At 48.1% G+C, this 27,041-nt stretch overlaps 1 protein-coding gene across 1 annotated transcript in view; it reads left to right on the forward strand.

The window, feature by feature from the left end:
* Positions 1-27,041, forward strand: part of LOC147103060 (granulocyte colony-stimulating factor receptor-like) — a 348,122-nt gene that overhangs the window by 253,808 nt on the left and 67,273 nt on the right. The window contains 2 exon segments of the mRNA XM_085962336.1: positions 20,213-20,314; positions 24,833-24,979. Of these exon segments, the coding sequence (XP_085818462.1) occupies positions 20,213-20,314; positions 24,833-24,979 (249 nt within the window).

Consider the following 27,041-nt stretch of genomic DNA (forward strand, 5'->3'; position numbering starts at 1 on the left):
TTCATCCCTGGAACCATTCTAGTAAATCTCTTCTGCACCTTCTCCAAGGCCTTGACATCCTTCCTAAAGTGTGCTGCCCGGAAATGAACACAGTACTCCAGTTAAGGCCCAACCAGTGACGTATAAACATTTTGCATAATTTCTTTGCTTTTGTACTCTATGGCCCCGATAATAACTCGGAGACGCGTTCGGAGTGGGGGTGGGGGAGGGGAGGCGGGGGGCAGGGGGGATATCGGGAGCGGAACTTGGAAGAAGTTTCTGTCTGTGGTATTTTAATGCAGCCACCTCGTTATCAGTTTACTTCCGGGTTTGGCGTTGATTGCATGGCATCGGGCATGATGAGGACCCGCGCGATGCGATCTCAACTCCAGTAGTTAAAGGGCCAATCCAAAGATGGAATTTGGAGGAGTTTGGAGTTGGAAGCAAGAGGAGACAAGGTGTGACAATGGATTGAGGAAGCTCAAAGGCTGCGCCCCACTTTAATGGTGCCTCCCTTGATGTACTGCTGGGGACAGTGAGGAGCCCGAGGGAGATACTCTTCCCCAGCAATGGGAGGAAGAAACCTGCTGCTGCCACCAAGAAGGCGTGGGTGGAGCTGGTCAGCAGCAGGAGCCTTGAGCCACGCTCCTGGATTCACTGCAGGAATCGCATTAATGACCTAACCAGGTCAGGAAAGGTGAGTACAGTTCCACATTCACCTACATCCTGCTGTGCGCATCACCCCACCCCCTCACACTGCCTTGACAAGTCTACTCCATCACATCACTCCTCACACCCGTTTACCTTGCAGATGCACCCATCCTTCTCTTTCTGTGCACCTCCTCACATCCCCATCTATCCATCCACCACTGCCACTCACCCTCATCCTTATGTAATGTCATGCCTCTCCCTGATACACACCCTCACCAAATGCACTGCGTCCATCGGGTGAACACATGCAGTTACCCTCACTCACAGGTCTGTTCTTCTCCTCCTTGCAGGAGAAGAGAGCACAGGACCTGAGAGAGAGGGAGAGAGCCAGAGGTGGTCCTCCACAGATCGCACTGTGAACAACTGCAGAGGAGGGCGCGCTGAAGATCAGTGGAGTTTGGCACCCAGGCCATCGGAGATGGTGAGACAGGGACCTCCCAGCTACCTGGTAACACATTAAATTTCAGTGACTCACATCTCATACAACACTCAGTCATGTTGACTTGATTTCAACAACGAGTGAAATATGATCATCTTCATAATACTAAGTTGCCACATTCTTACCTTGCCAGGACTCATTCATGTCTTTTCTCTCTACCAGGGTCCTCACGTGTACAGCAGCAGTCAGTGGACTTTGGGATGACAAAATCTCTGAGGGAGCACCATCACAGGACTCGTGCAGACCATGCACCAGCTCAGATACTCCCACTTCGGTGGGGCCAGTTAGACAGAGAGTTTCACCTGGTGACTCAGATTTCACAAGTGAGCAAGAGCAGACGGTGGTGGCAGGGACAGCTGTGGAGAGTCCGCGTCGGAGGGCAAAGCCCTCTCCAAACTCTGCTCAGCTGGACACAGAGGCTGTGCCCCAGGGGCCATAGATGAAAAAGGGAATCATTGACAAGCCTTCCAGGCACACTGCCCATGATTACAGAGAGAATGGAGGAGTCCGGCTCAAGCATGAGTGGGAGGACGTCACAGGGAATTGCGAGGATGTCTTCTTCCATGGATAGAGTGGCCAACTCCGTGGAACATCAAACGCGGCAAACACGAGTCCATGCAGGCCTAGACCACGGCCGTACAGACTCTGGATACCAGCCTGTTTGGCATCTTAAATAGGATGACAGATACCCTAGCCTTGTGTTGAGTCTGTGTGTCCCAGTTATGTTTAGGATCAATCACTGGACACAGACAAAAAGAATAACTTTTAACAGGTCTTTACTATTCGGAGGTCAGGGCTGAACTGCCCAGCAAATCCTTACACAACACTTATATACCGGTGTGGTCACCACCGGTATTACAGTATACAGCAGCCAAGAGAAAGTAGTACATCTCTTAAAGTAGTTCTCTTAAGGTGGAACAGGTTACATACACCACAATCCTCCCTTTTTAGCTTAACAGTTATATCCCCATTTAACATAACATAATAACATATATACAACTTCATGCAAAACAGTTCAAAGATTCAGTCTCTGAGGAGGCCTCCTGATTCGAGTTGGATAACGCCTTTCAGGGGTCTCTGCTTCTCGTTGTTGGGGTGACTCATCTAGTTGGTCTCTTATGGATTGGACATCATCATCAGGTACATTCACTTCTGAGGTAGATGCTTCAGGTTCACTAACTTCTTCCACGGTTGTCTCTGCCGTAACCATGGGTTCGACCCTTGTTCTCGATTCTACCAGTTGGTCAGCATGACGCCGTATTACATTTTCACCAACATCTACCGTGTACATCAGGGGTCCTTGTCTGGCCCGAATTGTTCCAGATTGCCATTTCTCGTTTTTATAATCCCGGGCTAACACTGGTTGTCCTATTTCGAAACTCCGAGTGGTCTTGTTATTTATATGCTGGAACTGTTTGTTTTCAACTTCCCTCCGCACATTTGGTTTTAACAAGTCCAACCTGGACCGCAACCTCCTGTTATAGAACATCATGGCAGGAGTTTGGTTTGTCACTGTATGGGTGGCGTTTCGATATGCCAGTAGGAATTTGTCCACCTTGTGTTGTAGTGGAATCTGATCTTCGTTCATGGCCTTTATCGCTTTTTTGAACGTTTGTACAAATCTCTCGGCCAACCCGTTTGTAGCCGGATGATATGGGGCAGAGGTATAATGTTTCACCCCATTCTTCATGAATCTCTGGAATTCTTCTGACACGAACTGCGGTCCGTTGTCTGAACATATTTGTTCTGGCGATCCATTTCTTGCAAATATCATTCTTAACACCGCGATCGTCTTTTCCGAGGTAGTGGTAGTCATCTTAATCACTTCTGGCCATTTAGAATGTGCGTCCACCGCAATTAAAAACATGGAGTCCACGAAAGGACCAGCAAAGTCAATATGTACACGTTGCCATGGGGTTGAAGGCCATTCCCATGGATGCAGCGGTGCAATCGGAGGTGCATTTTGCACTTTTTGGCACCCTGAGCAGCTTTTCGTCAGCTCCTCTATCTGTTGGTCGAGACCCGGCCACCACACATAAGCCCTAGCAAGGCTTTTCATCTTGACTCCCCCCAGATGACCTTCATGCAGTTCCTTTAGAACTCTCTCTCTTAACTTAGGAGGAATAATCACCCTTGTTCCATACATCAATGTTCCTTGACAGACGGACAGCTGTTCTCGTCTTGCTGAGAATGCCGGTAACAGTGGATCACCATGTGCTGGCCATCCCTTCACTGTCACTTCGTAGACCCTGGACAGTGTCGGGTCGTTCCTGGTTTCTCTTTCAATACTTGCATTGGTGACTGGTAAACATTCGATGATGGTCGAGTGAAATAACTCAACAGGGTCAACCATCGGTGCCTCCTCCTCTGTAGGTAGTGGCAGGCGCGACAGCCCATCAGCATTACCATGCTGCTTTGTACCTTTGAATTCTATCTGATATTGATGTGCCCCTAGGAAAAGGGACCATCTCTGGAGTCTCTGTGCTGTCATCACCGAAACACCCTTTTTAGGGTTAAAAATGGATACCAACGGCTGGTGGTCTGTCAGAAGCGTAAACTTTTGGCCCTGCAGGTAATGATTAAACTTCTTTACTCCCCACACAAGGCTGAGAGCCTCCCTATCTATCTGAGCATAGTTGCGCTCAGCGGAGGTCAATGATCTGGATGCGAACGCAACTGGCCTCTCCTGGCCATTTGGCAACTTGTGTGAGAGTACTGCCCCAATACCATATGGAGAAGCATCACAAGCCAAACGAATAGGCAGCGTTGGGTTGAAGTGAGCCAACACTTCCTCTGAGGTGATCAATGCCTTGCTTTTGCGAAAGGCCCTCTTACAGTCCTCGCTCCACTTCCATGGTACTCCCTTCTGCCAAAGAGCGTTCAGCGGGTGCAGCACCGTGGATAAATTTGGCAGAAACTTATGGTAATAGTTAATCAACCCTGGAAACGACCTCAATTGGGATACATTATCCGGAGCGGGAGCCTTCACAACAGCTTCAATCTTGTCAGGAGACTTATGAAGCCCCTCCTGGTCAATGACATGACCACTGTACGAGATCCGCTTCTGAAAGAATTCACATTTCTGGCGATTAACTCGAAGACCATATTCTTTCAATCTGGTGAGCACCAGTTCCAAGTTTGCAAGGTGTTCCTCATCATCATCTCCTGTAATCAGAATATCGTCCAGGTAACATTGTGTACCTGGAATTCCCTGTAATACCTGCTCCATGGCCCTCTGCCAAATTGCTGGAGCCGATGCCACTCCAAAAACCAGTCTATTATACCGGTACAAGCCTCTATGCGTGTTGATCGTGAGATACTGGCGTGACTCTTCCTCAACTTCCATCTGTAAGTACGCCTGCGCCAGGTCTATCTTGGTGAAGTGTTTCCCGCCAGACAACGAAGCGAAGATAACCTCAATCCGCGGAAGCGGATACTGCACCGTGTGAAGCACCGGATTAACAGTGATCTTGAAATCTCCACAGATGCGAACCTTCCCCGGTTCCCCCGACTTGTTGCTCGATGAGCGCTTCATGACGGGGACAATGGGTGTGGCCCACTCACTCCAGTCTACCTTAGACAGTACTCCTGAACGTTCTAGCCCTTCCAGCTCAGCTTCCACAGCAGGTCGTATTGTATAAGGTACCGGTCTGGCTTTGAAAAATTTCGGGTTTGCATGTTCTTCAACCTTGATGTTTGCCGTAATTCCTCTCAGTGTTCCCAGTCCCTGTTGGAACACCTCTTTAGCATCGTCCAATATTCTGGACAATCGTTTAGGTTTGACATCTTTTGTACCGGAATCTACCGTTAGTGCTTTTAAGGAATGCCAGTCCATATTTATTTTCCTAATCCACTCCCGTCCCAGTAGTGGTGGACCTCCCTCAGGTAGCACATATAAGTCCATGCCTCGGCTTTCTTTGCCCTTGTGGACTACCTTTACCTCTATCTTCCCGATGGGGTATACTCTTTGCCCCGTGTATGTTTTCAATACAATCTCCGTATCCCGTAGGGGAATATGTGGGAATAACCTTTTGTAATCTTTCTTATTCATGACCGTCAATGCCGATCCAGTGTCCAATTCCATCTTCACTTGGACTCCTGCTATCTGAAGTGTGACCCAAATTGTTTGGAGGTCTGCTTCCTTACCAACATTGTGTACTCTTAGACTACCCAGTTCATTACTGCTGGAGTCTGAATCTGACTTCTGTTCGTTCGAACTGTTCTCTGTCACCTTGTGTACCTTTCTGTACTTTTCCTGCGGTGACATTTTGTTGCTGGTCTTCTTTCCTGACCGGCATACTTTAGCTATGTGACCAAGCCTGCCACATTTTCTGCATTCCTGATTTTTGAACCAGCACTGGTTCTGATCGTGCGTTGTCTTTCCACAACGATAACATTTTACTGTACTCAAGACCATTTGATTGGTGCAGAGTTCCGGTGACCGTAGCTGCATTTCCGCAGTGCCTCTCGCTGCGGCTTCTTGCGATGCTGCAATAGTGACAGCTTTATCAAGCGTAAGATCATTCTCCTCAAGCAGTCGCTTTTGTGTTCCTTCTTTTAACAATCCACACACAAATTTATCTCTCAGCGCATCTGCTAGTCCTGTTCCAAACTGACAGTACTTCGATAGCTTACGTAGTTCAATTAAAAATTCAGCGTTGCTTTCGTCTTTCAACTGCGTTCTCCTGTAAAATTTAAATCGTTCCGCTATCATCAGCGGCGTGGGGTTTAAATGATTTTTCAGGACAGTAACAATATTCGCGAAAGTCTGATCCGCCGGTTTATTTGGTGATAGAAGGTGCTTCAATAGCCCGTATGTCTTCGCACCCATTGAGCTTAACAAGGTTAGTGCTTTCTCATCATCTGGTACCGTATTTGCTTTACAATAAACTTCCATGCGTTCTACATACGTGGTCCAATCTTCGATATCACTATCAAAGGTATTAATGCCCCCATGTTTAGGCATCCTTGCAAGTTTTTTTTTTTTAAAGTTTTTTTTTCAAAATGGCAGCTTCCCGCGCTTGGCGGTCTTTCCCGCGCTCGTCTTCTTCCCCCGCCGACTATAATGGTGGATTCCCGCGTTTGCCTTCTTCCCCCGCTGGCTGCAATGGCGATTGCCTTGCTGCTGCCGTTCTCGCCTCCCCAGCGGTTCTCACTCCCCGACGCTGCTTTGCCTCGCAGCCCCGCTTGCAGCCCGGTCCTTTACAACGGCTGCGTTTGAATTCTCCGTGGCTCTCGTGCCTTAAGCTTCTCAACTCCCCGATGCTGCTTTGCCTCGCAGCTCCGCTTGCAGCCCGGTCCTGTACACCGGCTGCGTTTGAGTTCTCCGCAGCTCTCGAGCCTTAAGCTGCCCCAGTCGCTGCGCCTCTCGGCCTCGATTGCAGCCCGGCCCTTTCTACCGGCCGTGGTCGAGCTCTCCGCCCTTATTCCTCCATTTTCCCTCCCCTACTCCACAGTCAACGCGGCCGACTTTCTGCTCATGTCGCTGATCGGCTTACCCACCACCGTGGTAGAAGGGATGATCACTGCCTGTCGCTGATGGAGGGCTTCGTGGTCAGAATTCTTTTTCTTTTTAAGCCGGGTTCTCGATGCCTCTCGTGCGATGGTGCTCAGCAGGATGATGAGGGCGGATGCCTCTTCTCAACGCCCGTTTTGAGGACGAAGCTGCCTTGGATGTAAAATTGCCGCAAGGTAAGATCGGACTCATCGCCACTGTTGAGTCTGTGTGTCCCAGTTATGTTTAGGATCAATCACTGGACACAGACAACAAGAATAACTTTTAACAGGTCTTTACTATTCGGAGGTCAGGGCTGAACTGCCCAGCAAATCCTTACACAACACTTATATACCGGTGTGGTCACCACCGGTATTACAGTATACAGCAGCCAAGAGAAAGTAGTACATCTCTTAAAGTAGTTCTCTTAAGGTGGAACAGGTTACATACATCACACCTTGGCCTTACAGTGCCGCACTGATCTGCACCAAAGTGCTCTCCAGCAGTGACAGCAGTGAAGTGTGGCTGACCCATGAGAGGGATGATGGCGAAAGGGGACATGGGAGTGGGAACTCCACTCAAAGTGCTCCCACTCCTCACCCGTTGCTACCGCTCAGTCAGTACCCCACACGCTGCCCCGTCTCCCGATGCCCCCCGCTCAGTCAGTACCCCACACGCTACCCCGTCTCCCGTTGCCCCCCGCTCAGTCAGTACCCCACGCGCTGCCCCGTCTCCCATTGCCCCCCGCTCAGTCAGTACCCCACACGCTGCCTTGTCTCCCGATGGCCGAGACTGCCCCTGTACAGGTGCAGGTGGAGCAGTCTTTGGCGGGGCCCTCACAGGCTCCAAAACCCAGAGCTCGTCGGCCAAGTGCATCTCAGTATTCAGAGCAGGGACAGGAGCAGCCTGCCTCAACTCTGCTGAAGCCACAGGGGCTGCACCACATAGGAGCAGTAGGAAAAGGAAGAGTGAAGCTTTGTAGTTGCACAAGGGTATGCACACGGGGGTATGAGAAAATGTTATGTTAAATTTCCATTGTTTAGTAGAATCAGATAAAATTTATTAGTTTGCACCACTTTCCCATGTTTCCCATTCTTGGTTGCTGGGTGGCAACTCAGCTTTTCAGTTGCTTGTTGATGAATGGGAAGACATGAACTGACGGAAGATGTGCAATGGGTGGGTGGGTGTTTACAGGACTGCTTTGTGTCAGTGAGATTGGGGTGGGGGGTGGGGGGGAAGGTGAAAGTGGCCATTGGATGTTATTGTCACATCGGTCCAGTGGGAGTGACTAACTGAACCTTACAGCTATAAGGGAATCCCTGGAATCCCAGGCAGTAATGTGAGCGGCTGGTGCTGCAATGGGGTTGCCACCTTCCTCTTCCTCCTCTTCCTCCTCCTCTTCTTCCTCCTCTTCCTCCTTGGATTCGTCCACAGATGATGTGTGTGCTGCGCCTTGTTCCTCCTGCAGTGCCAGTCCTCGCTGCTACGCAGTGTTGTGCAGAGCACAGCACACCACAATCATGCTGGAGACCCTGGCTGGTGCATACTGAAGAAAAAAAGAAAGACTTGCATTTATATAGCGCCTTTCATGACCACCGGATGCCTTAAAGCGCTTAACAGCCAGTGAGGTACTTTTGAAGTGGAGTCACTGTTGTAATGTGGGAAAAATGACACAAATGAAGGGAGCCTCCACATCTGTCCAGGAACCTGAAGTGCATCGTGAGCATGTTGATCGCTTGCTCAATGACACACCTGGTTGTCATATGGGTATCATCACACTGCTCTTGGGCTTCATTGGTTGGGTTTCTGACAAGTGTCATCAGCCAAGTTTGAAGTGGGTATCCCTTGTCTCCTAGCAGCCACCCCTTCAGTCTGCTTCCAGGTCCGAAGACGTCAGGGTGCTTGAACTTTTGCAGGACGAAAGAATCACTAGCTGCCCATTGATGGAGTGGAAGCCCTTGCGGTTCAAGAATACTCCTGGGTGATCTGGGGGTGCCTGGATTGCCACGTGTGTACAGTCGATGACGCCCTGTACCTGTGGGAAGCCAGCCAGAGCCACAAACCCGAGTGCCCGCTCATTCTGACTGGATCATCGCAAGCGAAGTTGTCATAATTGCCGGCCCTGGCAAACAAGCCATCAGTTACTGTCTTTTGTATTTCTGGGCTGCTGGGAGATTCCAGTTATGTCCCCAGCAGAGTCCTGGAAGGATCCAGAGGCAAAAACGTTGAGGGTGTTGGTGACTTTGACAGCCACTGGTAATGCATGGCCACCAGGTCCAGCAGGGAGCAGGTCTTCTTCTAGGAGGCTGCAGGTGTCTGTCGCCACCTGACGTGACTTCCTGTGCCTCCTGAGACACTGGTGTTCCGACAGGTCAAGGAAACTCAGCCTCTGCCTGTACACCCTGTGACATGGGTAGTGCCTCCTGTGAGTTCGCCCCCCTCTGCTGGTCCCTCTCCTCTGCTGGTCCCTCTCCTCTGCTGGTGCCTTTCCTCTGCTGGATCCCTCTCCTCTGCTGGTCCCTCTCCTCTGCTGGTGCCTTTCCTCTGCTGGATCCCTCTCCTCTGCTGGTCCCTCTCCTCTGCTGGTTCCTCTCCTCTGCTGGTTCCATGGCTGCTGGATCCCTCTCCTCTGCTGGTTTCCTCTCTGCTGGTTTCCTTTTCTCTGCTGGTTCCCTTTCTGCTAGTTTCCTCCCCTCTGCTGGTTCCCCCTCTGCTGGTTCCCTCTCTGCTGGTTCCCATTCCTCTGCTGGTATCCTCTCTGCTGGTTTTCTCTCTGCTGCTCCCCTCTCTGTGCTGCTCCCCTCTCTGTGCTGCTCCTTTCTGTGCTGCTCCCCTCTCTCTGCTGGTTCCCTCTCTGTGCTGGTTCCCTCTCTGTGTTGGTTCTCTCTCTGCTGGTTCCCTCTCTGTGCTGGTTCTCTCTCTGCTGGTTCCCTCTCTATGCTGCTGCCCTCTGTGCTGACCACCTGCAGGTCTCTCCACAGCGGGCTGTTGCTGCTGCTGATGGTCACCTTGCTCCTCATCCGAGGTCCAATCTAAGGCAACCATGCCACCCATCCTGATCTTGATATACCTCCAAAGTGCACAAATTAGCCTCTCACCACATGTACCCTGAGCACAGCCTTTCCCAGAGGGAGGTCAGAAAGCAGCAGTGAGCACTGAGCGTGTATTGGAGGATTTGCCTGACTTTTAATGAGCCCCATGAATTGCCGTTCTCAACTTGTTTGGATTCAATGGTGAGTTTCAGGAAACCCAGGAAACCTGTGCTGTTAAATTTAAATGCTGGTTTAAATATTGCTGCAATTCAGTGATTTAAATATTCTAATCGCTAACCCGGGTCTCCGGAGGGGGTTACCCGCAAGCAGCCGAACGCACCCGAGTTAAACCCGGAAGTCAGTGTGTTGGAGCCGGGTTCTGGAGACGCTGACATTTTCACCGAATTTAACCCCTCACCCACACACAAACCCACACACTCCTCAATGTTAAAATTAAATCCTTTATGTCAGTCTTCACAGTAGAGGAAGAGGATAATTACACCTGACAAATGGAGAAATTAATAATGAATCAAGGACTGGAATTCAGTAAAGTTAATGTAAGCAAGAAAACAATTTTAGAAAAAATAATGGCACCAAAGACTGACGAATCCCCAGAATCTGATGGTTTCCACCCCAGGGTTTTAAAGGAAGTCGGTGAGGAAATTGCAGATTGTTCAGCCATAATCTTCCAAAGCAATCTCGATTCAGGAATTTTCCTTTTAGATTGGAAAATTGCAAATGTAACTCCATTATTTAAGAAAGGTGAGAGAGAAAAACCAGGAAATTATAGACCTGTTACTCTAACATCTGTTGGAATCTCTAATTAAGGACAGAGTGACTGAGCACTGAGAGAAATTTGAGCTGATTAGAGAGAGCCAATGTGGATTTATAAAGGGTAGGTCATGTCTAACGAACCCAATTGAATTTTTTGAGGAAGTAACTAAAGTAGTAGATAGGGAATGTATATAGCTGTTGTTTATATGAACTTCCAGAAGGCATTTGATAAAGTTCCATGTAAGAGACTGTTAGCTAAAATTATAGCTCATGGAATTGAAGGCAAATTGTTGACCTGGTTAGGAGACTGGTTAGGCAGTAGAGTAGGGATAATGGGTATGTACTTGAATTGGAAGGAAGTGACAAGTGATGTCCCACAAGGATCTGTACCGGGGCCTCAACTATTCACTATATTTATAAAGGACTTGGATGAAGGAAAAAAACACTTTATATCTAAGTTTGCTAATGACAGAAAGATTGGTGGCATAGCAAGTAGTGTAGATGGGAACATAAAATTACAAAGAGACATTGATAGATTAAGTGAGTGGGCCAAACTGTGGCAGATGGATTTCAACGCAGGTAAGTGTGAGCTCATCCATTTTGGACCAAAAAAGGATAGATCCGAATATTACTTAAATGGTGAAAAGCTAGGAACAGTGGAGGTCCAAAGAGATTTAAGGGTCCATATACACAAATCACTAAAATGAGGTAGTCAGGTACAAAAATAGTCAAAAAGGAAATTGGAACATTAGCCTTTACAACTAGGGGGCTAGAATATAAAGGGGAAGAAGTTTTGCTACAAAGCCCTGGTTAGACCACTTCTGGAGGACTAGGTTCAGTTCTGGGCACTATACTTTAGAAAAGATATATTGACCTTAGAAGGAGTGCAGTGTAGATTCACCAAAATGTTACCAGTTCTCCAAGGTTTAGATTATGAGGAGAGATTACATAAACTAGGCTTGTGTTCCCTGGAATATAGAAGGTTAAGGGGTGATTTGATTGAGGTTTTTTAGAATTTTGAAAGGAATTGATCGGGTGGATAGAGAGAAACTTTCTGCTGGTGGGGAGTCTCCGACAAGGGGCGATCTCCTTAAAATCAGAGCCAGGCCTTTCAGGAAAGAATTTCGAATACACTTCTTCACACAAAGGGTGGTAAACGTGGAGAACTCTTCCGCACAATAAGTGATAGATGCTAGCTCAATCAATCATTTTAAATCTGAAATTGATAGATTTTTTGCTAGCCAAGGGCATTAAGGGATATGGAACCAAGGCAGGTGGATGGAGTTAGATTACAGATTAACCATGATCTCATTGAATGGTAGAACAGGCTCGAGGAGCTGAATCACCTCCTCCATATGTTCCTATGACCGTGTGACTTATCTAATTTGAGCACTGCCAACCGTTTTAAGTACCTTGTAGGAGTCTCTGCACTCCTAGCAAAGAATCTATAAACTCACTAGAAGTTAACAAACTGAGTTTAATGTATTAAAACTTTACAAAACAAGAAAATGCAGGAGAAGCTCTAAACAGGTCTTTTCACTATCACTCCACACGAGGACTGGTTGACCACGCCCTCTACCTCTGACGTCATGATGTCATCATGTTTCCCGCCATTGGGGACGTCACATGACCCACGTGATGACGTCATCGCGTCAGATCGCGATTTTGTCGATCTAGCTCTGTTTAACCAGAGCCAACATTGAAAGGTAATAAACATGATTAAAGGCAATTATACAAGTCACAGTGAGAGTCTCTTAGTGGCTTTGCCACAACCTCTTTATCTATTTTTATCCTATCCAGTTCTGTACTACCTCCTCCAAGGATTAATCAAGGATAGTCAGCACAGATTTGTTAAAGGAAGGTCATGTCTGACAAACTTGATTGAATTTTTTGAGTAGGTAACAAGGAGTGTAGATGAGGGTAGTGCATTTGATGTAGTGCATATGGACTTTAACAAGGCTTTTGATAAGGTTCCACATGGCAGACTGGTCACGAAAAGCCCATGGGATCCAGGGCAAAGTGTCAAGTTGGATTCAAAACTGGCTCGGAGACGGGAAGCAGAGGGTAATGGTTGATGAGTATTTTTGTGACTGGAAGGCTGTTTCCAGTGGGGTTCCGCAGGGCTCAGTACTAGGTCCCTTGCTTTTTGTGGTATATATCAATGATCTAGACTTGAATACAGAGGGTATGATTAAGAAGTTTGCAGATGATACTAAAATCGGCTGTGTGGTTGATACTGAAGAAGGAAGCTGTAGACTGCAGGAAGATATCAATGAATTGGTCAGGTGGGCAGAACAGTGGCAAATGGAACTCAATCCGGAGAAGTGTGAGGTAATGCATTTGGGGTGTGCTAACAAGGAAAGGGAATACACATTAAATGGTAGGACACTGAGTAGTGTAGAGGAACAAAGGGACCTTGGAGTGCATGTCCACAGATCCCTGAAGGTAGCAGGCCAGGTAGATAAGGTGGTTAAGAAGGCATACGGAATGCTTGCCTTTATTAGCCCTGGCATAGAATACAAGAGCAGGGGGGGGGGTTATGCTTCAACTGTATAAAATACTAGTTAGGCCTCAGCTAGAGCACTGCGTGCAGTTCTGGTCACCACATTACAGGAAAGATGTGATTGCACTAGAGAGGGTACAGAGGAGATTTACAAGGATGTTGCTGGGAGTAGAGAATCTTAGCTATGAGGAAAGATTGGATAGGCTGGGTCTGTTTTCCTTGGAACAGAGGAGGCTGAGGGGAGACCTTATTGAGGCGTATAAAATTATGATAAAGTGGATCGAAAGGATCAATTTCCCTTAGCAGATGGGTCAAAAACCAGGGGGCACAGATTTAAAATAATTGTTGGAAGGTTTAGAGGAGATTTGAGGGGAAATTTCTTCACCCAGAGGGTTGTGGGGGTCTGGAACTCACTGCCTGAAAGGGTGGTAGAGGCAGGAATCCTAACCACATTTAAAAAGTACTTGGGTGTGCACTTGGGATGCTGTAACCTGCAGGGCTACGGACCAAGAGCTGGGAAGTGGGATTAGGCTGGAGAGCTCTTTGTTGGCCGGCGCGGACACGATGGGCCGAAATGGCCTCCTTCCGTGCTGTAACTTTCTATGATTCTATGATACTGTAACATTGGCAGCATCCTCTTTCGTGAAGACAATGCAAAGTATTCAATTAGTACCTCAGCCATGCCCTCTGCCTCCATAAGATCTCCTTTTTGCTCCCTAATCAGCCTCACCCTTCCTTTGACTATCCTTTTACTATTTACACATTTATAAAAGACTTTAAGGTTCCTTTTTATGTTACCTGCTAATCTATTCTCAGACTGTCTCTTTGCCCTGTTATTTCTTTTCCGATCTCCTCTCTACTTTCTGTATTAAGCTTGGTTCTCTACTGTATTATGAGTCTGGCATTTATCATAAGCCCCCTTTGTTTGTTTCAGTTTAATCGCAATACCTTTAGTCATCCAGGGAGCTCTAGCTTTGGATGCCCTTCCTTTCCCCCTCATAGGAATACCTGAAATGTCTCCTCATGGAAGACATCCCATTGCTGATTTACTGTCTTACCTGCCATAGAAGGCCACCTGCGCCAGATTCCTTTTCAACTCACTGACTTGAGTTGTCTAATGTGTGAATTAAATAATTCCTTCTCACTGGTAAAAGAACCAGAGGTGAGATCGGAGGAATTTGTTCTACGCAGCGAGTTGTTGTGATCTGGAATGCGCTGCCTGCAAGGGCGGTGGAAGCAGATTCAATAATACCTTTCAAGAGGGAATTGGATAAATTCTTGAAGGAGAAACATTTGCAGGGCTCTGGGGAAAGAGCAAGGGAGTGGGACTAATTGGAGAGCTCGTTCCAAGAGCCGGCACAGGCACGATGGCCACCTTCTGTGTTGTATCATTCTATGATTCTATAAAACTTCCTGATGCAACATGTGTTTAAATTCTGTCAGAATTCACCAGTTTTGTAATAACCTAATTTTATCACCTTCCATATCGAACGCTTTGAGGGATATTGTTGGGGTCAGTGAATTTCTGCTTCACTGGACCCTCTTGAACACAATAAAGATTTAGTGAAACCAGGTAACTACAGACCTGTCAGTTTAACATCAATCTTGGGGCAGTTACCAGAATCTGTTAGGACAGAGTGGCTGAGCATTTGAACAAATATGAACTGACCCAGAAGAGTCTGCATGGCTTTGTTAAGAGAGGTCATGTCTGACTAATTTCATAGAATCATAGAAAGTTACAGCATGGAAGGAGGCCATTCGGCCCATCGTGTCCGCGCCGGCTGACAAAGAGCTATCCAGCCTAATCCCACTTCCCAGCTCTTGGTCCGTAGCCTTGTAGGTTACAGCACTTCAAGTGCATATCCAAGTACTTTTTAAATGTAGTGAGGGTTTCTGCCTCTACCACCCTTTCAGGCAGTGAGTTTCAGACCCCCACAACCCTCTGGGTGAAGAAATTTCCCCTCAAATCCCCTCTAAACCCCTACCAATTACTTTAAATCTGTGCCCCCTGGTTGTTGACCTCTCTGCTAAGGGAAATAGGTCCTTCCTATCCACTCTATCTAGGCCCCTCATAATTTTATACACCTCAATAAGGTCTCCCCTCAGCCTCCTCTGTTCCAAAGAAAACAAACCCAGCCTATCCAGTCTTTCCTCATAGCTAAAATTCTCCAGTCAAGGCAGCATCCTCGTGCATCTCGTGAAGCTGAACGCCAACTCTCCGACACCTCCTCCTACCTCCGCCTGGACCATGACCCCACTACCGAACATCAAGCCACCGTTTCCAAGAACTGTCACTGACCTCATCTCCTCTGGCAATCTTCCCCCACGGCCGCCATCCTCATAGTTCCCCAACCCCACACAGCCCGCTTCTACCTCCTTCCCAAGATCCACAAGTAGGACTGCCCTGGTAGACCCATCGTTTCAGCCTGTTCACAGAAACCCCACAGTGCAGATAGAGGCCATTTCGGCCCATCGAGCCTGCACCGACACATATCCCACCCGATTCCCGTAACCCCTACACCAACACATATCCCACCCTATCCCCGTAACCCCACGTATTTAATCCCCTTAACACTAAGGGTCAATTTATCATAGCCAATCAACCTAACCCGCACATCTTTGGACTGTGGGAGGAAACCGGAGCACCCGGAGGAAACCCACGCAAACACGGGGAGAATGTGCAAACTCCACACAGAACTTATCTCTTCCTTTCTTGACTCTATTTTTTCTCCCCTTGTCCAGTCTCTTCCCACCTACATCCGTGACTCTTCCGACGCCCTCCGCCACTTTTACAGTTTCCAGTTTCCTGGCCCCAACCACCTCCTTTTCACTATGGACATACAATCCCTCTACACCTCCATCCCCCACCAGGATGGCCTGAGGTCGCTCCGCTTCTTCCTTGAACAGAGGCCCGACCAGTCCCCATCCACCACCACCCTCCTCCGCCTGGCTGAACTTGTTCTCACATTGAACAACTTTTCCTTTGACTCCACTCACTTCCTCCAAATCAAAGGTGTTGCTATGGGAACCCGCATGGCTCCTAGCTATGCCTGCCTTTTCATGGGATATGTGGAACACTCTTTGTTCCAGTCCGACACAGGTCCTCTCGCTCACCTCTTTTTCCAGTACATTGATGACTGTATCGGTGCTGTTTCCTGCTCTCGCCCTGAACTAGATAATTTCATTCACTTTGCTTCCAATTTCCACCCTTCCCTCACCTTCACATGGTCCATCTCCGACTCTTCCCTTCCCTTCCTCGACTTCTCCGTCTCCATCTCTGGGGATAGGTTATTGACCAACATTCACTACAAGCCCACTGACTCCCACAGCTACCTGGACTACACTTCCTCCCATCCCACCTCCTGTAAGGACTCTATTCCATTCTCCCAGCTTCTCCGTCTCCACCGCATCTCCTCTGACGATGCCACCTTCCATACCAGTGCTTCCGACATGTCTTCCTTTTTCCTCAACCGAGGATTCCCCTCCACAGTGGTGGACACGGCCCTCGACTGCCATTATACCTCCCACCTTCCCACTGTCCAGGGCCCCAAACACCCCTTCCAGGTGAAACAGCGATTTACTTGTACTTCTTGCAATTTAGTATACTGTATTCGCTGCTCACGATATGGTCTCCTCTACATTGGGGAGACCAAACGCAGATTGGGTGACCGCTTTGCGGAACACCTCCGTTCAGTCCGTAAGGGGGACCCTGAGCTTCCGGTCGCCTGTCACTTAAATTCTCCGCTCCACTCCCACTCTGACCTCTCCCTCCTCGGCCTCTTGCATTGTTCCACTGAAGCTCAGCGTAAGCTCGAGGAACAGCACCTCATCTTTCGATTAGGCACTTTACAGCCTTCCGGACTCAACATAGAGTTCAACAGTTTCAGATTATAACATATATATATATTTTTTATCCACACTTTTGTTCTGTTCTTCTCTCCCACAGGGCAACTGTCCTTCATTCTGCCAGCGCAATTTACACTTCATCTAGAGCCATCCTTTGTTTCTTAACCTGTCTCATTACCATCCCCTTTTGCCTTGAATATCTCTTCATGTCTCTCAATGTCTCTTAACCTCTCCTGCCTTCCAGCCTATCACAGGCCTTCCCTTCTGTTCTTTCATCCCCTCCCCCATTTCCCAGCCCCTACACTTTAATTAAAAATCTGTTCCATTTCCTGCTTTTTCCAGTTCTGACGAAAGGTCATCGACCTGAAACGTTAACTCGGTTTCTCTCTTCACAGCTGCTGCCTGACCTGCTGAGTATTTCCAGCATTTTCTGTTTTTATTTCAGATTTCCAGCATCTGCAGTATTTTCTTTTTGTCCTCGTACATCTCCTCTGTACCCTCTCTAGTATCACATCTGACCAGAACTGCACGCAGTACTCTAGCTGTGGCCTAACTAGTGTTTTATACAGTTGAAGCATAACCCCCCTGCTCTTGAATTCTATGCCACGGCTAATAAAGGCAAGTATTCCGTATGCCTTCTTAACTACCTTATCTACTTGGCCTGCTACCTTCAGGGATCTGTGGACATGCACTCCAAGCTTCCTTTGTTCCTCTACACTCTACATTAAATATTCTTAATGAATACTTTGCATCTGTTTTCACAAAAGAAAGGGGCGTTGCAGACATTGCAATCAGGGAGAAGTGTGAAATATTTGATGAAATAAACATAGTGAGAGAGGAAGTATTAAGGGGCCTAGCAGCTTTGAAAATGGATAAATCCCCAGGCCCAGATGAAATGTATCCCAGGCTGTTAAGAGAAGCAAAAGAGGAAATAGCAGAGGTCTTGACCGTCATTTTTCAATCCTCTCTGGCTTCAGGTGTGGTGCCGGAGGACTGGAGGACTGCTAATGTTGTACCTTTATTTAAAAAGAGAGAAAGGGATAGAACAAGTAATGACAGGCCAGTCAGCCTAACCTCGGTGGTGGGAAAATTATTGGAAAAAGTTCTGAGGGACAGGATAAATCTTCATTCAGAAAGACACGGATTAATCAAGGACAGTCAGCGTGGATTTGTTAAGGGAAGGTCATGTCTGACAAACTTGATTGAATTTTTTGAGGAGGTAACAAGGAGGGTCAATGAGGGTAGTGCGTTTGATGTAGTGTATATGGATTTATTGATAAGGTCCCAGGTGGCAGACTGGTCACAAAGTTAAAAGCCCATGGGAGCCAGGGTAAAGTGGCAAGTTGGATCCAAAATTGGTTCAGAGGCAGGAACCCAAGTGTAATGGTTGATGGGTGTTTTTGTGACTGGAAGGCTGTTTCCAGTGGGGTTCCGCAGTGCTCAGTACGAGGTCCCTTGTTTTTTGTGGTATATATCAATGATTTAGACTTGAATGTAGGGGGTACGATTAAGAAGTTTGCAGATGATGCTAAAATTGGCCGTGTGGTTGATAGTGAAGAAGAAAGCTGTAGACTGCAGGAAGATATCAATGGACTGGTCAGGTGGACAGAACAGTGGCAAACGGTATTCAATCTGGAGAAGTGTGAGGTAATGCATTTGGGGAGGGCTAACAAGGCAAGGGAATACACATTAAATGGTAGGACACTGAGATGTGTTATCAACCACACAGCCGATTTTAGTATTTAGTTGAATTGTTTGAGAAGATAACTATTAAGGTAAATAAGTGAGTGTCTATGGATGTTGTCTATATGGAATTCTAGAAGGCATCTGATTAAGTTCCACACAAGTGATTGTAAGCAAACATGAGATTGTATGGGATTGGAGGTAACCTTGTGACATGGGTTGGTGATTGGTTGGGAGGCAGGAGACAGAGAGTGGGGCTAAAGGGAATGTGCTCTGATTGGCGGGATGTGATAAGTGGTGTTCCCCAGAGATCTGTACTGGGGATTCGGCTTTTCGCTATATTTATGAATGATTGAAAGAAGAAATAGAGAGTTGTATATCCAAGTGTGCTGATGACACCAAGTTAGGAGGAACAGTAAGTAGTGTAGATGGGATCGGAAAGTTACTGAAGGACATTGATAGATTAAGTGAGTGGGCAAAACTGTGGCAGATGGAATTCAACATGGGGAAGTGTGAGGTCATCAACTTTGGACCTGAGAAAGATAAATCAGAATATTTTCTTAATGGTGAGAAACATGGGTGTCCAAATACAGGAATCACTATAAGTTCATAGGCAGGTACAAAAAATAATTTAAATGGCTAATGGAATGTTAGCCTTTATCTGAAGGGGGCTGAAATACAATGGGGTGGAAGTTATGTTACAGTTATATAAAGCTCTGTTCAGACCCCATCTGGACACTGTGTTCAGTCTGGACCCCGCACCTCAGGAAGGTTATATTGGAGGGAGTGCAGCGCAGATTCACCAGAATGATACCCTGTCTTAGAGGGTTAAATTATGAGGACAGATCGCATAGACTAGGCTGTATTCCCTTGAGTTGAAATGATTGAGGGGTGATCTAATTGAGGTGTTTAAGGTGAATAAAGGATTTGGTAGGGTAGATATGGAGAAACTACTTCCTCTGGTGGGTGAGAGAGTCCAGAACAAGGGGGCATCACCTTAAGATTCGAGCCAGGCCGCTCAGGAGTGATGTCAGGAAGCACTTCCTCACATAAAAGGTAGTGGAAATCTGGAACTCTCTCCCCCAAAAGGCTGTGAATGCTGGGGGCCAATTGAAAATGTCAACACCGAGATTGATAGGTTGTTGTTTGATATGAGTATCATGGGATATGGAGCAAAGGCGGGAAAATAGGGTTGAGGTGCAGATCAGCCATGATCTCATTAAATGGCAGAACATGCCCGAGCGGCTGAATGGTTTCTTCATGTTCCAAATGTTCCCATCAATGCAATTTCTTTCGATTCTTAAAACAAACCGCGAGAAACTGCAGGACCGCATTAAAAAAAGCACAAAGATATTTGGAACAATTGGGCTGGAAGCTTGTTTCAGCATCAAAATTGGTGCTTTAACTCGTTTGGAGGGGATGTGAGTCCAATTCAGAAAGAACAGGTTATTGGTTGCTGGCTCACTCTCACTCCCCATCTCCTGCTGTATTCAAGGCCAATAGTAAAGAGGGTCGGGATGTGGAGAGGTGCCTGACTGGGCGTGTGTGGCCTTTCAGAGGGTGTGCTCGGCTGATTGCTGGGGCAGCCTGTGGGTTATGTGAATACCTTACCGTTGTTTTCACCATTTCCATTTCAAGCCCTGAATGGGACTGTATCGTATGCTGCCATTGATAGATTAATCCTGATACATATTTCAAATGACTACTAGTACATCAATAAAGCCTTGCACACATGCTGTTCATCCTTGCAGAGAATATCGAGCCCATGAAACGCTATGCCATCTCCATCTACCCTCTGCATTGGAAGGGACCCGCACTTCCAGTTTCTACTGAAGCATACTCCAAGCAAGGAGGTAAGTGACTCGCAAACATTCCCCTCGTCCATTTCTTCACCAATCACACTTCAGCTCCTTGGTCAGTGTTTCCCTGCATTGCTTCCTGTGACTTCTCAAACTGCTGATTGATTTCACACTGCAGGCATAGTGTGAACAGGACACATCTGGGCCTAGTCTCAAAGCAGAGTGAGGTGGAGTAGGGTGAGTCTCACACTGCTTGGAGCATGAAATGGGCACAGGGGCATGGAATCATAGCATCATAGAAACTTACAGTGCAGGAGGAGGCCATTCGGCCCATCGTGCCTGTGCTGGCTCTTGGCGAGAGCAGTCGGTCTTAATCCCACACCCCCGCTTTATATCCATAACCCTGTGAGTCCCACACCCCCGCTTTATATCCATAACCCTGCGAATCCCACACCCCCGCTTTATATCCATAACCCTGCGAATCCCACCTCCCCGCTTTATATCCATAACCCTGCGAGTCCCACATCCCCGCTTTATATCCATAACCCTGCGAGTCCCACACCCCCCGCTTTATATCCATAACCCTGTGAGTCCCACACCCCCCGCTTTATATCCATAACCCTGTGAGTCCCACATCCCGCTTTATATCCATAACCCTGTGAGTCCCACATCCCCGCTTTATATCCATAACCCTGTGAGTCCCACATCCCCGCTTTATATCCATAACCCTGTGAGTCCCACACCCCCCGCTTTATATCCATAACCCTGTGAGTCCCACATCCCCGCTTTATATCCATAACCCTGTGAGTCCCACATCCCCGCTTTATATCCATAACCCTGTGAGTCCCACATCCCGCTTTATATCCATAACCCTGTGGGTCCCACACCCCCCACTTTATATCCATAACCCTGTGAGTCCCACATCCCCGCTTTATATCCATAACCCTGTGAGTCCCACACCCCTGCTTTATATCCATAACCCTGTGAGTCCCACACCCCCGCTTTATATCCATAACCCTGCGAGTCCCACATCCCCGCTTTATATCCATAACCCTGTGAGTCCCACACCCCCCACTTTATATCCATAACCCTGTGAGTCCCACACCCCCGCTTTATATCCATAACCCTGTGAGTCCCACACCCCCGCTTTATATCCATAACCCTGTGAGTCCCACACCCCCCGCTTTATATCCATAACCCTGCGAGTCTCACACCCCCGCTTTATATCCATAACCCTGCGAGTCCCACATCCCCGCTTTATATCCATAACCCTGTGAGTCCCACACCCCCGCTTTATATCCATAACCCTGTGAGTCCCACACCCCCCGCTTTATATCCATAACCCTGCGAGTCTCACACCCCCGCTTTATATCCATAACCCTGTGAGTCCCACATCCCCGCTTTATATCCATAACCCTGTGAGTCCCACATCCCGCTTTATATCCATAACCCTGTGGGTCCCACACCCCCCACTTTATATCCATAACCCTGTGAGTCCCACATCCCCGCTTTATATCCATAACCCTGTGAGTCCCACACCCCTGCTTTATATCCATAACCCTGTGAGTCCCACACCCCCGCTTTATATCCATAACCCTGCGAGTCCCACATCCCCGCTTTATATCCATAACCCTGTGAGTCCCACACCCCCGCTTTATATCCATAACCCTGTGAGTCCCACACCCCCCGCTTTATATCCATAACCCTGCGAGTCTCACACCCCCGCTTTATATCCATAACCCTGCGAGTCCCACATCCCCGCTTTATATCCATAACCCTGTGAGTCCCACACCCCCGCTTTATATCCATAACCCTGTGAGTCCCACACCCCCCGCTTTATATCCATAACCCTGCGAGTCTCACACCCCCGCTTTATATCCATAACCCTGTGAGTCCCACATCCCCGCTTTATATCCATAACCCTGTGAGTCCCACATCCTCCAGTACCTGTCCAACGCCCTGTTAGAATTATTTATATGGAATCAACTCCCACCACCTTTTCAGGTCGAGCGTTCCCGATCCCGACAACTCTCTGAGTGAAAACATTTCTCCTCATCTCCCCTCTAGATCCTTTTGTCGTTGATTTGGAATCTGTGACCTCTGGTTATTGACCCACTCCCCAGAGGGAATAGTTTTTCTCTCTACTCTATCAAAACCTCTCATCATCCTGAAAACCTCGATTAGGTTACCTCTTCACCTTCTCTGTTCCAAGAAGAACAATCCTAACTTTTCCAACCTCTCCTCATAACTGAAGTCCCTCATCCCTGGGAACATCCTGGTTATCCTCCTCTGCACCCTTCCTAAGGCCTTTCCATCTTTCCTGAAGTGTGGGGCCCAGAATTGTCCACAATACTCTAGCTGAAGCCTAACCAGTGATTTATAAAGTTCTAGCATAATCTCTTTGCTTTTGTATTCTATTCCTCTATTTATAAATCCAATAACCCATGTGCTTTTTTAACCACCTTATCAACTTGCCCTGCCACCTTTAAGGATTTGTGTTTATCGACACATCTGAACTTTTCAAAATCGTGCCATTTAAAGTATACTGTCTATCCATATTAATCCTCCCAAAGTGCATCACTTCACAAATCTCCGAATGGAATTCCATCTACCACCTGTGAGCCATCCGATGCTTTATTAGTGTGGGGTGCAATGGAACAAGGCGCGGTAATAGCAACAGTCCACGTCACAAGTGCGAACCTCGAACCAAAGTGTTCTCCAGACTACAACCAGGGCCAAATGGGAAACTGGTCCCACGCAACACTCACCTGTCAAAAGTCCCAACACCACACCTACTGAACCAGACTCCTCCTTGCCCATCCACTATCCCCTCACCTCCACTCTCCTCCTCACCACTGTCCTCAGTGACCCCCTCCACTCCACCCCTCCCATTCCCTCCCCTCCCCTCCTCTACACTTGCTTCAGCATCCTCTCCTCTCCACCCTCCATCCCTCTCCTCCCCTCTGCTCCTCTCCACCCTCCTTCCCCCCTCTACACTCTCCTCCACTCCCCGCTCCTCTCCCCTGTCCTTCCCTCTCCTCCCCTCCCCGCTGCTTCTCTCCACCCTCCTTCCCTCTCCTCCCCTTCCCTCCGCTTCTCTCCACTCCCCTCACCCCCTCCCTTACTCTCTTTCCCTCCCTCCCTCCCTCACCCTCCCTCTTCCTCCCTCCTTTTCTTCTCCCGCTCCTCCCTCCTTCTTCATCCATCTCCCTCACCCTCTCCCTCCCTCCCTCACCCTTCCTGTCCTTCCCTCCCTCCCTCTCCCACAATTTCCCTCCAACCCTCCCTCTTCCCTTTTTTATATTCGTTCATGGGATGTGGGCATCGCTGGCAAGGCCATCATTTATTGCCCATCCCTAATTACCCTTGTGAAGGTGGTGGTGCGCTGCCTTCTTGAACCGCTGCAGTCCGTGTGGTGAAGGTACTCCCAGTGCTGTTAGGGAGGGAGTTCCAGGATTTTGACCCAGCGACGATGAAGGAACAGCGATATACTTCTAAGTCAGGATGGCGTGTGACTTGGAGGGGTACTTGGAGGTGGTGGTGTTCCCATGTGCCTGCTGCCCTTGTCCCTCTAGGTGGTAGAGGTCGCGGGTTTGGGAGGTGCTGCCGAAGAAGCCTTGGCGAGTTGCTGTAGTGCATCTTGTAGATGGTACACACTGCAGCCACGGTGCAGCGGTGGTAGAGGGAGTGAATGTTTATAGTGGTGGATGGGGTGCCAATCAAGCGGGCTGCTTTGTCCTGGACGGTGTGGAGCTTCTTGTGTTGTTGGAGCTGCACTCATCCAGGCAAGTGGAGAGTATTCCATCACACTCCTGGCTTGTGCCTTGTAGATGGTGGAAAGGCTTTGGGGAGTCTGGAGGTGAGACACTCGTTGCAGAATACCTAGCCTCTGGCCTGCTCGTCCTCCCTCACTCCCTCTCTCCTTCTCCCTCCCTCTCCCTCACTCCCTCTTGCTCCCTCACTCCCTCTCTCCTCCCTCTTTTGCCTTCCCTCTTCCTCCCTCTTCCTCCCCCTCCCATCTTTTCCCTCCTTCTCCCTCCCTCCACATCCCTCTCCCCCTCCCTTCCTTTCTCATGCTCGCACTCACTCTCTCCCTCTCCCACTCTCTCCCTCCCTCTTCCCCTCACTCCATTTTCCTCTCCCACTCACTCCCTATCCTTCCAACCCTTTCCCCCTCACCCTGTCCCTCCACCCCTCACCCTCGCACCCTCCCTCGCCCTCCCTGTCCCTTTCTCCCTCCCCCCTCCCTGCCACTCCCCTCACTCTCCTCTCTCCCTCTCTCCCTCTCCCTCCCTCTCCTCTCTCATTCCCTCCCTCTCCCTCTCTTTCTCCTCGCCCTCTCCCTCCTCTCCCCCTCTCCGTCATTCTAATCCAGAAGATGCTAAGATTATCATTGCCTTTTAATTAATTGGTTTTCTGTTGTTGAATGTACAATTTTCAAATTAATTTATTATGAAAACAGCAAAATGGCCCCAAGAATGGAAGTGAAATGTTGAGCAAGTGCCTGCCCTCCAGAGTCAGATTAATCCATGTTCGTTAGTGACTGCCTCATTTTGATTCCTCCTGTCTCAGCTCCTCTGATTGGCCCCAAAGTAAGTGGAAACCGTATTTGGAAATCACAGGCCGAGGTGACATGGGACGAGATTGCAATCGACAAACGCCAAGGCTTTATTCGGAATTACACAATATTCTACAGCGATAAGACAGGGCTTGTTCGATGTGAGTATCAGAGTCAGCAATACACAGCACTAAAAGGAGTCTCTCCACACATCACAGAACAAAATGCCGGCTTGCACTGTGTGATCACTGGACACAGAACCCTCCTCTTTAGCCCAATTGTGCAACATTCAATGATCTACAGAAGGGCCGCCATTCTGTCAGATCATTCTGTTCTGCCACTCCATCCTAGCAACCTGCCTTTGCACCATACCCTGAACCAACAACAATCTTTCAATCAGTCTTGACAGCATTTTGGGGAGAGAGTTCGAGATTTCCACTACCCTTTGGAGAAGAGCTTTCTGACATCACCTCTGAATGGCCTCGCTCTGATTTTAAGGTTATGCCCCCTTGTTCTGAATTCCCCCAGTAGAGGAAATCATTTTCCTGTATCTATCAATTTAATGTAACATTTTAAACACCACGATTCGATCATGCCTCAACCTTCTAAACTCAAGGGAATACATTCCTAGTCTAGACTTTTAGCCCCGGTATTACTCTGGTGAATCTGCGCTGCACCCCCTCCATATACCCTTCCTGAGGTGCGGGGCCCAGACTGAACACAGTGTCCAGATGGGGTCTGACCAGAGCTCTGTACAGCTGGAACATAACTTCACCCCACTGTATTCCAGCCCCCTTCAGATAAAGGCCAACATTCCATTAGCCTTTTTGATTGATTTTTTGTATCTGTCCAATAACTTTTAGTGATTTGTGTACACAGACACCCAAATCTCTCTGCTCATCCACAGTTCCTTGTCTCTCATCATTAAGAAAATATTCTGATTTGTTTTTCTTGGATGCAAAGATGATGACCTCACCCAATGTTCCCCGTGTGGCCTTGCAGCTGAAGCGCCCGCGCAGGCCACTTACCACTTTCTGAATGGAAAAACTGTGCATGTGCGGAAGTTTGAATGGGCTGCACACCCAAATAAAAATTCAGGAAACTTTGACCTCACCCTTCCCCACATTAAACTCCATCTGCCACACTTTTTCCCACTCACTTCATCTATCAATGTCCCTTCATAACTTTCTGATCCCATCTACACTACTTACTATTCCTCTTAATTTAGTGTCATCTTCAAATTAGATGTACAACTCTCTATTCCTTCATTGTTATTGATAAATATAGTGAAAAGCTGAGGTCCCAGAACAGATCCCTGGGGAACACCACTTGTCACATCCCACCTGTTGTGTCCGTCAGTAGAAAGACACAAGACTGCAGGAGAACGGTACAACAGGTGTTTACTCAACATGGCTCACTCTGGAACTGAACTGTACAGATTACTACTCAGTGCTATATACAGGTGTGGTCACTGCCGGTACTACAGTATGCATGAGCTGTAAAAAGTAGTTCCCCCCTTAAAGGTACATACATTACAATTCCTCCCCTTTTAGATTAACAGTACCATAACACTCATTTAACAATTAAATATCAAACTAATTACAATTAACACTTTTAACATGCAACGTTAGCTGAAAATAGTCTTTGGGGAGGCTTCCTGATCCTTTCTGGATAGCTCCTTTCCTGAGTGTCTCGCTCTTGGTGCGGAGGCGATTCTGGCACCCTGTCGTCGGTTGGGTCATCAGCTTCCGATGCTACTGTTTCTGGGGTAGATGCGACCTGTACGTCGGGTTCCTCACCAGGTACGTATGGGCGAGGCATGGGGTTGACTTGTTCCTGTGACTCTAGGATCTGGTCAGCATGGCGTCTCACGATGTTCTCCCCAACGTCCACTGTGTACATTAGTGGGCCCTGCTGTGTGCATATCGTTCCTGGCTGCCATTTTTCTGTTTGGTAGTCGCGGGCCAAGACTGGTTGCCCTACATTGAAGCTCCTTGTTGGCTTCTCATGGATGTGCTGGAATTGCTTACTCTCAACATCTCTTCGTACGTTTGGTCTGAGCAAATCCAGGCGAGATCTTAACCTTCGGTTCAAGAACATCATGGCCGGGGCCTGGTTGGTGACTGCATATGTCGCATTCCGTTAGGCGAACAGGAAATTGTCCACCTTATGCTGCAGCGGAATGTTGTCATTGCACATAGCCTTTATTGCCTTCATAAAGGT

This window comes from Somniosus microcephalus, chromosome 20, assembly GCF_052327205.1.
Source record: "Somniosus microcephalus isolate GS21.2 chromosome 20, FLI_Smic_1.0, whole genome shotgun sequence".
Lineage (NCBI taxonomy): Eukaryota > Metazoa > Chordata > Chondrichthyes > Squaliformes > Somniosidae > Somniosus > Somniosus microcephalus.